The sequence below is a fragment of the Eleutherodactylus coqui genome, chromosome 7 (assembly GCF_035609145.1).
Source record: "Eleutherodactylus coqui strain aEleCoq1 chromosome 7, aEleCoq1.hap1, whole genome shotgun sequence".
NCBI classification, from domain to species: domain Eukaryota; kingdom Metazoa; phylum Chordata; class Amphibia; order Anura; family Eleutherodactylidae; genus Eleutherodactylus; species Eleutherodactylus coqui.
In genome coordinates this window covers 211918766-211935992 of record NC_089843.1, presented here as the reverse complement: position 1 = coordinate 211935992, position 17227 = coordinate 211918766, and the positions used below count along the sequence as shown (strand labels likewise).

The window sequence follows — 17227 nt, the reverse complement described above, 5'->3', positions numbered from 1 at the left end:
TAAAATGGCGCCATCTGCTGGCTAGAGCCAGTACTGCAGTATGGGACATGCTGGAGAGGCCCCTGAAAACAGAGCAGCCTGTAATATACAGTAAGAATACCCTGCCGGACGTCTTCCGACATCAGAGCTGTACAGCCTTCAATCAGAATATCTTCAGACGTCAGACAGTGGATTGGAAAGGGTTAAGCCTGGACGCAGTCAAATCCCTGTCACTCTGCACACTCCGATTTTGCACATTCTGATCGCATGTAGATCACATATTGCTCAATGCTGGCGCAGTAATTCCATGTCCTCAATTTCTGATATAATCAAATCCGTTAACAACAACTGTTGGCATGAGAGAATGCACTCAGGTGCCTTTAACAGAGAGGAGAGGTTCAGGCGGGATTGGGCGGCCTGGCTTCAGAGCTCTCGCTGTTGCTTTCCTAAATTGATAGTTTAAGGCTTACTCCTAAACATAAGACAGAATGTTTTCTTGATCAATCGTATCTAGAGATGAGCGAGCGTACTTGGTTCGGGTGTTTTTGCACTCGAGCACCGCTTTTTCCGAGTAACTGACTACTCGGACGAAAAGATTCGGGGGGCGCGGGGGGTGAGCGGGGGTTGCAGAGGGGAGTGGGGGGGGGGGAGAGAGCGAGCTCCCCCCTGTTCCCCACTGCTATCTCCCGCTCCCCCACGCCGCCCCCCGAATCTTTTCGTCCGAGTAGTCAGTTACTCGGAAAAAGCGGTGCTCGAGTGCAAAAACACCCGAACCGAGTACGTTCGCTCATCTCTAGATACGATTGATCAAGAAAACATTCCGTCTTATCTTTAGGCCTTAGTCAGACGGGCGTTTTTTTGCGCGATTTGCGGATCGCATGACGGATGCGCATCCGCAAATCGCGTGACCGGTGCGCGCAAGTCACCCGCAAATTGCCCGAAAATCTGCTCCTAGCCGCGTTTCATTAGAAACGGGCCGGAGCTGTCCAGCGCATTGCATTCAATGGAGATGGCAATACAGCCGTCTCCATTGAAAGCAATGCGCTGCGGGCGAGCCCGGGATGAATTGTCGGTAAGAGCTTAAATATATAAGCCCTTCCCTGCAAATCATCCTAAAATGTGTTAAAATAAAAAAAAATTGTATACTCACCTTCTCCCAGCAGCCGGAGCTCCGCGTGGCCGTCCTGCAGTGGGTGTGAAGGGGGTGTGAGTCAGACCTGCCCCCTGATTGGCTCAGCGCTGAGCCAATCAGAGGCATGCCTCACTCACACCCATTCATGAATTCATGAATGGATGTGAGTCAGACCTGCCCATGATTGGCTCAGCGCTGAGAGGCAGCAGTCACTCACCCATTCATGAATTCATGAATGGGTGTGTGAGTGTTTTCAACCTCTGATTGGTCAGGGTAGGTGCAATCTGCGATTTTTTGTTCTATAATTTATCGGACGAGCGCATAAAAAGCGCTCATGTGTCCGATACCATTGCAAAGCAATGGTTTTAAAAAATCGCCGGACGCATGCGCATGCGCAAATTGCGGCTAAAAACGCCCGTCTGACTAAGGCCTTAGGAGTAAGCCTTCTATTCTCAGTGTTTTTTTTTTATTGTCATTGTCATTTACTCTGCTGAAAATACAATAAACAACTAATGTTTCAAAAAAAAGAATATAATGTAATATTATGAGCCGCTTATTAATGTAGAATGCACAATAAAAGTGCAAATAGAGAAAACTGAAGTGTAATGTTGACTGTTGTGATTAAATTAGAAAACCAAGTTTTTAATTAAAATTTTCCATATTAGAAGTAGAGTCGACTGACTTAAGGGATACACAGCATTGTTTGATTCTCATTGCAATATTCATATGTTATTAATTCGGAGAATGTTAATAAAGTGATACAAAGCAGATTGCGGTTCAAACACTTGATTACTAAGTAAATACAAACATTTTACTTAAATTGGTATTTTCATTATGGGAATATTATTTCAATGTTTTCGAAATCACAAAACAATGCGCTCATCTGCAAGATGTTTATTTCCAGAACTAATAATGTCATACTTCTACAGAAAATACAACAGGATGATGGTATCTGCGCTCCAGATATGGAGGAAGAGTAGTGGTATGAATAGGGTAACTATCCAGAGAGAGGTGGACTTACTTGTCTGGTATGGAGTCCGTCAGTAGACAGAACTCCACACCAAAAGGGCCACTTCAGCCTTATAATCCCTCAGGTGTAGAATCCCGGTCAAGTCAGGAGAGTGGTGGAGGAAGAAAAATCGGGGGGAGGGGGGGGGGCAGCCTCGGTAGTAAACAATATAAAAACTGAAAAAAGCTCAACCCTTTGCACTACCTAAACCCCTGTAGGTGGAATATTGTGCTGGAGTAAGTTAGAAATCACTTACTTCACTGGGTGGATCCAGACTCAACCATTTCCTGTCGTTTTGGTAGCAATGCGTTTTAGGGTTCACAACATACCCCTTTATCAAGCCTAACCCTAAAATGTTTCCTTACTTTCTTATATAAGCATAGTTTATCCACGGCGCCTGGATCTGACGTCAGTCATCACCCGAGGCGCGCATTGCATATGAGCAATAGCGGGGCAGCGGGGCAGGGGGCGTTCCACTGTGCATCTGAATGTACTACTATTCAAATACTGGTTGCGATTTGGATGCTCATCAATAAAGAACTAAAGGAAGAAATGTCATCACATCTTTTACAGTGAACCTGAAACGGGAGGAAATGGTTGAGTCTAGATCCACCCAGTGAAGTAAGCTATTTCTAACTTACTCCAGCACAATATTCCAGCTACTGATGTTTAAGTAGCGCAAAGGGTTGAGCTTTTTCCTGTTTTTATATTTCTATAGAAGACAGGATGTGCGAGTACTAATATATATCCTGCTCCATAACACACAACACAAACCTCCACAGTCTGCAGTCATATCCTTAATAATGTTCAGCCTATGGAATGTTAAAGGGGTATTCCCATCTTTGTAATCCTATTTGAATGTATTGGAAATTGCAAAACAATGTATTCACCTATAAGATGTTTAATTGCAAAATGCTCCGTTCTCCAGATATAGCAGATATTAATTCCTCTGTCCTCTAGATTTTGTTACCGCTCATTGCTAGGGATGCAGAACTTCTTCTATAGAAAGAAATAGCAGAGGAGGTCGATGCTTGCACACTTTCATCTAGATCTGATAGCTGGGATCTCGGAATGCATGTCCACTAGCTTTTGGCCTGTCCACCAGTTATCGTTGTCCTCCGCTACAGGAGGGCCTGTATCTAGTAAGGAGAATCCAGATGGCTGACCGGCCTTGCAGTAAAACGGTTAGTGGTGGCAACAAGTATTTTTAGAGCATGCAGAACTATGTGCAGGATTGAAGGAGTGGAAGTAGGTCAGCTCTATGATTGTGCCCTGCGTCATGTGCCATTAGCCCTAGTGTTCATGACATTGTGTTTAATACATACATACAATGAGTTTTACCTGGAGGAATATATTGACAAGCTCCTGAGGAATTCACCAAGACGTTAGTGTGAAATGTTGCATCAAATCTTTCATCTGCACTAAAACACACAAGATAAAATGAGTTACAAAATATATTTTGAAAATCATGTTGGTGTTATATAGAAATATCCACATGTTTGTGCATACAGATATGTCCACTCTTACCATAGCTCAAAATTGGTTAAGACCTCCAAATTCTCCTGAAACCAGTTCCTAAAACTACAAATTCCCGGAAAAAATAAATGTTTAACTTTGATGGTCCAGTGCTAAAAATGTCGAATGCAACACCTGTGTGCTCAAAATGGTGACTACAACTCTAGAGGAATGCTATGAGGGCTGTGATTTTCTAAAATTGAGTTTATGTTTCGGCACTTCAAGGCCTCTGCAAACCTGAAATGGTACCTGAAGAACATTATAATTAGAGATGAGCGAGTACCAAAGTGCTTGGGTGCTCGTTATTCGAGTCAAGCTTTTCGTAATATTCAAGAGCTCTATTCAAGTAACGAACCCCATTGAAGTCAATGGGAGACCCGAGCAATTTTGTATTTGACCCGCCAGGTGCGTCTGTCTCTCTCTCTCTCGTCACAGCAGGAAGTGGTAATGCGGTGAGGGGTCAAAACGGGGAGGTGTCGAACTCGGCGTGGTACTTGCTCGAGTAACGAGCACCATCGAGTATGCTGATACTCAGACGAGCATGTTTGCTCAACTCTAATTATAATCAAAGGAAGGTTCTAGGTGGAGTCATGAGCTTCAGGTTTTTTTTTTGAATGGCTTGTGTTTATTGAAGAATGTTTCACCACACAAGAGATCGTAGAATGTATGAAGTCATTCAAGGATACCTCATGGTATCTTAAACTGCATGACGCAAACCAATTGGGTAGATGAAGAATAGACTAAGAGAGGGGAGAAGAAAACCAACGAGCAGCGATAGATAGCTTACTGGAGGTTGTGATGCAAATATTATACCAATCACAGACACATTTTCGATTTAGAACACCAATATTCATGTATGATATCGAGTGCAGAGAGTGGTGGAGTCACCTTGGGGCCCAGAGGGTTAGTTGGTTAGTTTACGTTTATGAATATTCCATAGCAGCATGGGACAATAACAGGAGTGACATGATATAAACTATGTCCACAAGTCTCTATAGCCTAATGCAATGTTCTAGATGGCTTGATACAATGATGAAGTTTATGACTGTACGAGAAAGTTATACTGATTGTCACATGCCTTTCTTCAATATGTTGTGAAATGTGTTTGGTTATTGTAATTTGTACTTTGTACTATTTTAAAAAAACCTAATAAAGAGTTATATAAAAAATTACCAAAATTTCCAAAGTGCTCCATCAATTCTTAGGTCTGTGTGAGAGTAAAGTAGCCCACTAGGGCCAAATAAGGAATGTATCTTAAAACTGCAGAAGCAAGGTGGTAAATATTCATTTGTGTTTCTCTGTTAATACAAGCGGTCACTGAAAAAATGGATGAAAATTGAAGATCTGCAAAGTAAATAAATGTTGTTTTTTTTAAACTTCCTCTCCACTGTGGTTTAACATTGCTGGACTACCTAAAGAATTAGAAAACCTCCTGAATACTTTGCAGTGTGTAGTTTCTAACATGGGGTGATGTAATGGAGATTTCTAGTATATAGGCCCTCTAATTACCCTGTAGTACAGAGTTCCTATGGGGTCTAAAACAATGTTTTGGAAATTTTCTTGAAAAGTTACTAAACTTTCAAGAATTCTAATGTGATAAAAGCACATTAAAAAGCACATTAAAAAGTATGTCAAAATAAAGCAGACATATGCTAAATAATTAGTTAACTAACAATTTGTGTGGTATGACTATTTTACATTCAGAGAAATATATATATTAAAAACTGTTTAGAATAAAATCTGAAATGTATAGAAAAGTTTGAAAAATTAGCAAACAAGACATATCCGCGAAAATTACCATCAACCAAAATTTACCATCTAATACAGTAGGTCATAACTAGAGATGAGCGAGCATTGTCCTTAGCGAGTACCTGCCCGCTCGGAAGAAAAGGTTCGGGTGCCGGCGGGGGGCGGGGAGCGGCGAGGGAGAGCAGGGGGGAACGGAGGGGAGCTCTCTCTCTCCCCCCCGCTACCCACTGCTCACTCCCGCTACTCACCGCTCACCCGTGCCGGCACCCGAACATTTTCTTCCAAGCGGGGAGATACTCAACTAAGGACAATACTCGCTCGAGCAATTGTCCTTAGCGCGTATGCTCGCTCATCTCTAGTCCTGACAAACAATCTCACAATCCCTTAGATAAGTAAAATCATGAAGAAGTCATTCTTACATTAAGTGACACATGTTAGATTTTAAAAAAAGAGTCTGAATCCTGAAGTCCACAAAAGAGCCATGTCCTCAAGGGGTTAAAGTGCAATAGAGTGCCAAAATAACAGAGCTAAGTAACTCCCAAACACTATAATGGTTCTAAACAATACAACAGCGGGGGCCGTAATGTAAGTTTAAATCATGATGAAGGCAACGTGTTGGAAGGTTCTCCCCCCCCCCCCCTTCATCCGAATTGTATAACCCTGTGTTGCATTATTTTCTTATATAGATGATGACTGGATGGGATCATTTATTGTGTATTTAAGTCAAGATGAGCGAGCGTACTCGCTAAGGCAAACTACTCAAGTGAGTAGTGCCTTATGCGAGTACCTGCCCGCTCGTCTCAAAAGATTCGGGTGCTGGCGGGGAAGAGCGGTGAGTTGCGGCAGTGAGCAGGGGGGAGCGGGGGAAGAGAGTGAGAGAGATCTCCCCTGTTCCACCCCGCTCTTCCCCGCCGCTCCCCGCCCCCGCCCCCCCCCCCGAATCTTTAGAGACGAGCAGGCAGGTACTCGCATAAGGCACTACTTGCTCGAGTAGTTTGCCTTAGTGAGTACGCTCACTCATCTCTAGTTGTAACGTATCCTTTGATGCATTTCCAAGACTTGCAGACATCTAACAATTTTGTCAAATCTAGGAAGGATTTGGACATCAATGTACCGGCTCTATGTGACACAATGGATTGCTGAAGCCTTACATGTTTAATTGTTAATAAAGCTAATCTATTTATTGCCGATCCAGCTCCTATAACTTTCCCAGCTGTGTTGTGATATAAAGATATTGTTCTGAAAACTTAAGTGTCCTTCACGACTGGAAAGCCTGATGAACATTTCCAATTTTACGCCGTGCAATTTTTCCTTTGATCCTTTGAATAATTTATATTCCACGTTCAAAATATTTTTGAAGGACCTTTTGCAGGACATTTACCCATTCTAATAACTATTTGTTATACATTTTTCTAGGTGTGCTTGGCTTAAGGCTAGACGCTGGCCTGATATGTCTTTCTGTCCTTCTGCATGTCCAGAGTTCATAAAATGATCACTGTGCACTTGCAGTTTTAATTTCTTGATGAGGAATAAGCAGTAGAGATGAGCAAGCATTGCCCTTAGCGAGTACCTGCCCGCTCGAGACAAAAGGTTCAGGTGCCGGCGCGGGGGAGCGGTGAGTAGCGGCAGTCAGCAGGGGGGAGCGGGGATGTGAGAGGGAGAGAGAGATCTCCCCTCTGTTCCTCCCTGCTCTCCCCCACAGCTGCTTGCCCACTGCCGGCACCCGAACCTTTACTGTCGAGCGGGCAGGTACTCGCTAAGGGCAATGCTCGCTCAAGCAATTGCCCTTAGCGAGTATACTCGCCCATCACTAATAAGCAGTTAGTTATGTGTATCTTAAAACGACCCTCCGGACCTTAAGAAACAAAGATGGCCACCAGCTTCTCTAATTGCATGATGCACACTGTATTAGCATACCTCATTAGTCTAAGACACTACACCTGCTTAACCAGTGCTGGCCAGTCAGAGCAGCATGGAGTCTTTTTAGACAGGCTGATTCCCGTTTGAGCGAGCCAGTGACGTCACGGCTAGCTCATCACTCTTGTGCAGCAAGATACATCATTGGCTCATTCCAATGGGCTCATTCCAAAGAGAATTATTCAGAATGGTTCACTCTTTCACATTGGCTGTGACTGAGAGGGACTGATGATGTCTGTTTAAACAAAACCATCGATGGCCCATTCACTTGTCGTTTATGTCTGCATAAAATGAATGAAAGCGAATGATTGTCATTCGTCATTCAGTCATTGGTTCGCGTCTAGACCGACCGATTATATTGTTCACTTTCACTTGTTTGAAGGATGATCGTTTTGTCTAAAAGCACCTTTAGACATCCAATGCATACTAATGCACCGTGTTCATCAGGTAGTAAGAGAAGCAGTTCCGGGGAGTTCTTTCAAAAGAGACGCTAAATTAAACAGCGCTACCTGGGGAACCCCTTTGGTAAAGGCTAATTACGTCTCAGCAATGTTATTCGATCTGCCTGGGTAAATGTACAATGTTGGTACAGAATATGCAGTAAATTTACTGGCATCCTGTGAGCTAATAAAGAAGACTGAATTCAACATGGCAACCCAACTGAAAACTCAAGGGACCTAATTGTTTAATTTGTGTAACGATGGAGAGTGGACAATATAAAATGGCCCTTCATTGTGATGATGACTGTAGGGCTCTCACCAATCTTCAGAATCATGGGGTTGTATCAAAATTAAATTTTATCACCTATCCATCAGACAGGTGATAAGTAGGGATGAGCGAGTATACTCGCTAAGGCACTACTCGCTCGAGTAATGTGCCTTAGCCGAGTATCTCCCCGCTCGTCCCTAAAGATTCGGGGGCTGGCGAGGGGCGAGGAGCTGCGGGGGAGAGCGGGCAGGAACGGAGGGGAGATCTCTCTCTCCCTCTCTCCCGCCCGCTCTCCCCTGCTCCCCGCCGCAACTCACCTGTCAGCTGCGGCGGCCCCCGAATCTTTCGGGACGAGCGGGGAGATACTCGGCTAAGGCACATTACTCGAGCGAGTAGTGCCTTAGCGAGTATACTCTCTCATCCCTAGTGATAAGTCTAATTGGTGGAGTCTCACCACGGAGATCCCCACCAATCCCGAGTACCAGGTACTTGTTTCCCCCTCTTCTTGTCACTGCAGGGATAATTCTTCAACCTACAGTGATATTATGACATCATATTGAATGGATAACGAAGTCTATGTCAGCAGCACCACTATTATAGCAAGCCAGGATCAATTATACAAAGTCACTAAATGTTCCAGAATCCAAACTAGCACTTTAACCCTTTCCAATCCACTGTCTGACGTCTGAAGACATTATGATTTAAGGCTGTACAGCTCCGATGTTGGAGGACATCCATCAGGGTTCTCTTACTGTATATTGCCAGCCTCTCTGCTGTCGGAGCCTTCCCAACATGTCACCTCATGCAGTACTGGCTTTAGCCAGCAGATAGCACCATTGTATAACAGCAGAAAAGGAGTAAGTCCGCTAGGAAAACCAGGATACAAATTGGATTGAAAATGGTTAAAAAAGAACATGTGACAGCTTAAAAGTGTAAAAAAAATAGCAAAAGTTGGACTTTTTTCTCCATCATCACCAACCTTTCGACCTGACGGTCTTTGTCAAGCAAAGTGGCAGATAATACGCTGGATGTATATACAGGAAAGAACAAACATTTACACCAATAGTAATGAATCACTGGCCTCATCACATCAGACAACGTATCACAAAGCACATTATCATATAAGTACATTGAAACGCTCACCTAGAGGAGAACACGTGACTCTTGTATGGAGATAAGTGCCGAGATCAACATCTCACATAATGAACTGAGCATGCTTATGCTTTATTCAATGACTATTAAAACATAGCAGGTAACCCTATAACAGTGGTCCGCTGATTGCTTAAAGGGGTTGTCCCGCGAAACAAAGTGGGTCTATACACTTCTGTATGGCCATATTAATGCACTTTGTAATGGACATCGTGCATTAATTATGAGCCATACAGAAGTTATCAGAAATTTTTCACTTACCTGCTCCGTTGCTGGCGTCCTCGTTTCCATGGAGCCGTCTAATTTTCAGCATCTAATCGCCAAATTAGACGCGCTTGCGCAGTCCGGGTCTTCTTTTCTCAATGGGGCTCCATGTAGCTCCGTGTAGCTCCACCCCGTCACGTGCCGATTCCAGCCAATCAGGAGGCTGGAATCGGCAATGGACCGCACAGAAGCCCTGTGGTCCACCGAGGGAGAAGATCCCGGCGGCCATCTTCAGCAGGTAAGTAAGAAGTCACCGGAGCGCGGGGATTCAGGTAAGCGCTGTTCGGTGTTCTTGTTTAACCCCTGCATCGGGGTTGTCTCGCGCCGAACGGGGGGGCGGTTGAAAAAAAAAACACCCCGTTTCGGTGCGGGACAACCCCTTTAAGGTCACATGGTACGCTCACATGACTATTTCAGCCCAGTTGCTAAAAAGCTGTAGCACACACTGTGCAGCGATAGCCAGAGCAAACATAATTATTCCATTACAGAAGCCTTAAAAATCACAGGTTTACAAATGCAATATCGGTCCAATACGTAAATACAGCCTAACACACCATGTTTTCTCATTGTCAGCCTCACTTCTCCATTCCTAATCTCATCAGCCATTTGCCAAAGTTGCTATTAGCCACACATGGCACAGCTCCATACACAGTACAGTGGCAGGGAATGATACTGCAAGCTCTATCACATTCAAGTGAAAAAATGTATATTTTTTTAATATTTCAGCTGTGAAATTTTTTGTTAAAAGTTGGAATCTTGTGTTGTGTATTTAGTGCGAGTGTCTCACTGACATTGTCCTTTATAACTTGTTGTTGCTTATTTGTTAATATACCTTTATACAGGCAGTTGTAATTATGAAATAAACATGGAGGTATAGAATTGTGAGGCTAGGTAGACCCTAGGGGGGGCTTTGTACTTAGACCTTGTCTCCATGTAGACAAGTGTGTGTCTGACACAACAAAGCCTATAGCAAGAGGTGCCTGTTATGAAAGAAGCAAGCTAAGGCATAACTGAGACAGACCTGGACCATTGACGGGATATACTGTACCCAAAATAGTTTTTGCCAATGTCAGGAATGTGATTCCTAGCCAACCCACTAGAGGAAGAATTCTTGGGGAAGTTGTATTGAGTGAATGAGATCTACACTTTAGAGCCATAGCCAAAAGCAATGAGCCTAAGTGCACTCAATCGTTGGCTCCCACCACTTGTTAGAGTACCACCAGAGTTTTGCCTAAAGTTTTCATCAGAGGATTGCTATTTGCATGATGTGGCTTCACTTGTCCTACTTTCCAGTATACACCACTACAACTGCTTGAAGAGAATAACAATATGAGCGGAGGGCCCAATACTGGTAGCCAAGAGAGATATTATGACAAGGGAATTACCCGGGTCTTCAGCTACGGCTGTTAAAATGCTCTTCTTTCTTGGTTCAAGGCCAGCAGAGAAGAGCATTCTAACAGTCATATCTGAAACATGTTATGGCTGGCTGTTTTTGGCAAAATTAATAAAGAAGAACCAGGTAATTCCCTTGTTGTAATATCTGTCTTGGCTAGAAGTGTTGCACCCTCAGCCCATATGATGTTGTTCTTTCTTTCTTCTTTTTCCTTACAACTGATCACAGAAGTTTATTCTTGGTCTTAAATATTACTACAAGTTGCACAATGGGTTATAGTTTATGCTTTTTTTTTTACTGAAGGTCGTAGACCTCATGCATACTGCTGTTGGCCTATATGGTACTCTTGTATGCCTCCTATTTGATATGAACAGAGTGATATATCACATGTTCCATTGCATGAGGGCGAGAAAAAAAACGGGTTCACGCCGGGATATCGCCAGTCTTCTCAATGGGGCCAGCGGCAGCAGCGCTAGCCCCATTGAAAAGATATGGAGAATACTGTGGACTTCTGCCACAGCTGTGACAGCTGTGGCAGAAGTGCAGCATGCTATCCCATTGCTTTCAATGGGATCGGCGCTGCTGCCGGTCCCATTGAAAGCAGTGATTTGTGGCAAACCCTGCAGTAGGATTTTCGGGGAAGGGCTTGAAATATAAGCCCTTCCCTGAAAAGCATCAATAAATGACAAAAAAAACAATTACTCACCTCTCCGCTACTCAGATGCGTCCTCCGGCTGGCTCCCTGACACTGCTGTCCAGCACTTTCAGCAGGCGGGGATTTAAGAATCCCCGCCTCCTGAGAGGGCTGTGCTCATTGGCTGAGCTGATTGGCTTAGCAGCTAGTGCTTAGGTATGGACTGAGTGCTCAGCCAATTACAGATAGTGCTTAGCTATTCATTCATGCGTGTGAGCGGCGGAGAGGAGAGTAATTTAAAAAAAACAACATTTTTACCACTTATGGATGCTTTTCAGGGAAGGGCTTATATTTCAAGCCCTTCCCCCGAAAATCATACTGCAGGGGTTGCCACAAACCACTGCTTTCAATGTGACCGACAGCAGCGCCGATCCCATTGAAAGCAATGGGATAGCATGCTGCACTTCTGCCACAGCTGTGGCAGAAGTCCGTGGTATTCTTCATATCTTTTTAATGGGGCTAGCGGTGCTGCAGCTGACCCCATTGAAAAGACTGGCGATATCCTGGTCTTATTCCAGGGTCTTTCTTGCGCTACAAGGCGAGTGTTTTCATGTGCTCTCGCAGCGCAAGAAAGAAAATATCGCCAGTGGGTGTCAGCCCTGAGGCCTTACCATTATAAAAGAATAGCAAAATTCGGATTGAATTGTAGTTAAGTAAATATCCGCATGATTATGCTGGTGGATTAATCTCAATAGTAAGTGCATATGCAAGTTTACAAAAGGTTCCCGTATTCAAATAATTGAAATCCAGTCTATAATATCCCAGTGACCTTCTTTTCCAGCATGAATACTGCAATGAATTTAATCATTTGTGATGGTGCCAAATCTCATATGCATCTAAATTACAATTGCCACAAACCTTGTGCTGTGAATAATAGGCTGTACAAATTACCTAATGTGATGTGAAAGCCATCCCAGTCATGCTGCCGACCATGTCAAACTCAGATGATAAGCACAGCAAAAGTTTATCAAGTTGATTTAATGCATCTATCAAGCATGAATGAATATCTCAGCAATTAGCAATACCATTTACATGAGCATTCAAGTGACAGTTCTGATTATTTAGAAATCTTGACCAGCTGTTTAGAGATTAAAAGTAAAAAAGATGGAATTGAAAAACCCATAACAGACATGAACATCATACAGATCTGCGGATCTATAAATACGTTCAAGTATTGAGGCCATGCAAAAGATCCTGATAACCCTAACTAAAGGCAGACTCCAGACAAGACTAAAGGCCCATTTGCAAGTGATAATCATTCAAAAGAATCAGCTTATCACCTGCATTTGCATGTAAATGAGCCTCCAGGACCTGTATGCGGAGAACAGCATGTGGTCTGCTCTTTGCATTCAGCTCCTTTGTTCTACCACTGGGCTGCAAGCTGAATACAATGTAATCAGCGCTGGAGAATACAGCACCATGGACAGTAAACACACATATGGTCTGTGTTATCTTCTCTCCGGCTGAAGAATGGATTTTAAGCTCACCTAAAAATCATCGTTCAGCCAAAGAGTGAAAGATGGGAGCATTTACAGACAACGATTAACGCTCAAAACTATGGTTTTTGAGTGAATGTTGAGCAATAATCTTGTTCCTTGTAAAGAGGCTTAAGGGTCCCTTAAGATGCCACAATTATCAGTCATTAATTGCTAGATCATCGGAAACCGAATTGTTCAGTGTAAATATGCCCAACGATTGAATGACAAATGATAATTACCTGTTTACTTTGAATGGAAGCGGGCGGCCAGAGTAATCTCTGGCACGATCTGCAACCATTCAATGAATGATTATCACTCCTATGTGAAGGTACGGGAGTGGTAATCTTTGGGATGATGTTTGGGCACTTAAGTGCTCATCAGTGGTCCTGTGTGAAAAGACCATTATGCACTGCGGTAGATTTACTAAGCCTGTCCAATTTTAAGTTTAACATTAGACCAGGCAGTCTACAGATGGCCAGATTTGTCATTGTGACTCTTGCTGTATGATAAATTTGACACATTTTTAGATACTTTTAGACGCATCTTATTTAACTGCAACTATTGATTGGTCGGACATATAGGCCACGCCCCTTCCCATCAATCCCTTTCTAGTTATGCCATGCCCGCTTGTCACAAAAAGTATTTAAAGCACATAATAAATGTGGCACAAAGCATGAACGCTAGCTCTTTGGCTCAAATCGAGGCATTGTTCTGTCACATTGATCTTAGTAAATCCCTCCAACTGTGTTCTGTAGGGCCTGAAGAGACTGTAGATGGGTAAGGCGGTGCCCAAGTGGTATACCAAGTTCACTAGGTTATTATTTGTAAGTCAGATCGTTATGTGCACACGTTAGCTCTCAAGTCATTGTATACAAACCCAATTGTATTTTTCTTTGTCTGTCAAGTTTATATTGTAGTGTAGTTGGTGGTCAGGTGGTGACTCTCCTGCGACTCCTGGTAAGTGTGGCTATATACAACACAACTTCCGGATGGGAGAGTGTGTGAAATTTAATTTGATAGATTGAACAGGAGATACTTGAGCTGTTTGTGTGATTAGGTCCAATAAGCAGTTGAATACCCCGGGAAGCCCACCCCCTGGTTAAACATAGAGCCCATACTCGCCCATAGCACTCATCAACCAAGTGCTCATGGAGTATAGGAACTATTGCTCTTATACTGTTGGGAGTCGCATGTATTGGATATAGTTCTTGGAAGACAAATGAGGGGTTGATGGTGCAGCCAATGTCTAATAACATAATATGACACAAATGAGTATTTATGTGCCATATTACGTAGGTATAGTTTTACATATAGGGTAGAAGCACACACTGAGTAAAGTTGGGACTGACATAAACCTCACTTTCTGTGGTTGAGGCGAGATCCAGAGATTTAAATGAATTGTGGTCTCAATGTTGCTGTTGCCAGGGTAAATGTGATCGACACCTTTGGCAAGCCACCAAGAGTGACAAGGGTCTATACAAAGGAGACGCCTGTTGCTGCCTGTCAGGAGAGGCTCAGCTATCTCCCGATATGCTGTTGATGGATCAGAGTGATTTCCCCTGATGCTGAGTTTTGGAGTTGAGAAACAGTCCAGCAAATGCCTGAAGAGGTGGGACTGGAGGAGCTGGACTTTGTAGCCAGAGGCGTGGAAGTGACCCAAGGGAAGATGTAGTTAAGTAGCCAATGACTGTTGATTATCCTAATAACAGTGAGTTTACAACATGTATCCACCACTTTGAGTAATCACCATTTTGTACAGAGTCAACTGCCAAGTGTGTACGCTCATTGAGAAACTGTAACCACACAACTTTTTGTAATCATTAGGCTTGTTGCCTATTTCTGGTAGCAAAGCTAGGTAAAGTAATGTAACCCGAAGTTCATGAAGGATCTGTAAGGCCAAAGGAGCTTTAAATATGAAATCTGTTGCCATTGTAGTTAGGCATAACATGGAGTAGTAGTTTGTCCAGGAATGTTCGTTTCAAGGGACAATAGACCTTCAGCGTTACATGCTCAGTTAAGTGCAAGTTCCATGTAAGCAACCAATTCAAGCTGTACTGTTCTTTAATAAGGTTACTGAAAATATTTGAACTGATGCAACCAGAGTCAGGCAGCTTCTGCCAAGGCAAATAAGATCATAGGATGCATCAAAAGAGGTCTAGGGGCGCATGACAAGAGCATTGTTCTTTCGCTTTACAAAAAGGAAAACGTTTGGTACGGTGTTAGCCAGTAGAGCAAAATGTGATTGTTCTCCGCAAGAGAAACCAAGTAATCTTGTAGATATGATACCTTTTAAAGGCTAACAAAAATACATGATGTTATAGCGAGCTTTCAAATCTACCTAGGGTTCTTCCCCAGCCTGAAGAAGAACCCCAAGTAGGATTGAAAGCTTGCTATAACATCATGTATTTTTGTTAGCCTTTAAAAGGTATCATATCTACAAGATTATTTGGTTTCTCTTGCTGAGAACAATCACATTTGCCTCTTTACAAGTCACTGGTCAGACCACACATGGAATATTGTGGACAGTTTGGGGCATCGGTTCTCAATAAGGACATATTGGAGCTTGAGTGTGTTCAAAGACGGGCAACTAAAGTAATAAATGGAATAGGCGGACTACCATACCCAGAGAGGTTATCAAAATTGTTTTTTTTTTAGTTTGGAAAAAAGACTATGTATAAATATATCAGGAGACAATACAGAGATCTCTCCCATCATTTATTTATACCCAGGACTGTGACTGTAACTAGGGGGTGCTCTAATAACTATGTATGGATCCATCAGGGGTTAGTACAGAGATCTCTCTCATCAGCTATTTATACCCAGGACTGTGACTGTAACTAGGGGGCGCTCTAATAACTATGTATAGATATATCATTGACAATACAGAGATCTCTCTCATCATCTTTTATACCCAGGACTGTAACAAAGAGGCGCTCTAATAACTATGTATAATATATCAGGGGACAGTACAGAGATCTCTCCCATCATCTATTTATACGCAGGACTGTAACAAGGGGGCGCTCTAATAACTATGTATAGATATATCATTGACAATACAGAGATCTCTCCCATCATCTATTATACCCATGACTGTAGCAAGGGTGCACTCTAATAACTATGTATAATATATCAGGGGAAAGTACAGAGATCTCTCTCATCATCTATTTATATCCAGGACTGTAACAAGGGGGCGCTCTAATAACCGTGTATAATATATTAGGGGTCAGTACAGGGATTTCTCCCATCATCTATTTATATCCAGGACTGTAACAAGGGGGCGCTCTAATAACTATGTATAGCTATATCAGGGGTCAGTACAGAGATCTCTCTCATCATCTATTTATACCCAGGACTGTAACAAAGAGGCGCTCTAATAACTATGTATAATATATCAGGGGTTAGTACAGAGATCTCTCCTATCATCTATTATACCCAGGACTGTGACTGTAACTAGGGGGCACCATCAATATCTACAAGGTTAGAAGAAGGTTTCTATATCAACATAGAAGGGTATTCTTTACTGTAAGAGCAGTAAGACTATGGAACTTCCTCTGGATCAGAATTGGGTGAGAATGATAGGCTGAACTGGATGAACACATGTCTTTTTCCAGTCTTCAATACTATAATCGCAGGAGCTCTGCCTTACATCATATATGTATCTTTGGTAATGAGATGTTTTTAGAATCAGAATGACAAAGTTGCACTGGTGTAACTATAGAGGGTGCAGGGGATGCGGTTGCACTCGGGCCCAGGAGCCTTAGGGGGCCAATAAGGCCTCTCTTCTCCATATAGGGAGCCCAGTACTATTAATAAAACATTATAGTTGAGGGCCTGTTACAGGTTTTGTATTGGTGCCCAGGAACTTCAAGTTATGTCTCTGCGTTAAGGAGTTAAGAGAAGTGTGGGGGGGGGGGGGGGGGGCAAGATAAAGATTTGCACCCGGGCCTGTGAACCTTTAGCTACGCCCCTGCAAAGTTGGATATATTTGTGAATGATATCAACTAACTATGAATCTCACAAATGGTTATAATAACCGCCTCATAACAAAGATATGAGAGTCCGTTTTAAAGGGAGAACAATATTATGAAGCCCTCAGCAATCCTTCTGCTCTAAATAGAAACCTTTGGGCTGACGTATCTTATGGATGGGTTCTGCTCCCAGTGGTGGAAGATGATTAGGAATATCATTTTGCTGTATAAATAGTATTTTGTGTTAAAAGCCTGAGGTTTGGAGCCTGAAT

General features: G+C 42.9%; 1 protein-coding gene across 1 annotated transcript in view; it reads right to left on the bottom strand.

Moving 5' to 3' along the window:
- Window positions 1–17227, bottom strand: part of LOC136573667 (neuronal acetylcholine receptor subunit alpha-7-like) — a 132611-nt gene that overhangs the window by 80463 nt on the left and 34921 nt on the right. The window contains exon 5 of the mRNA XM_066574928.1: window positions 3462–3541. Coding sequence (XP_066431025.1) covers window positions 3462–3541 — 80 coding nt within the window. The remainder of the gene's footprint in view (window positions 1–3461; window positions 3542–17227) is intronic.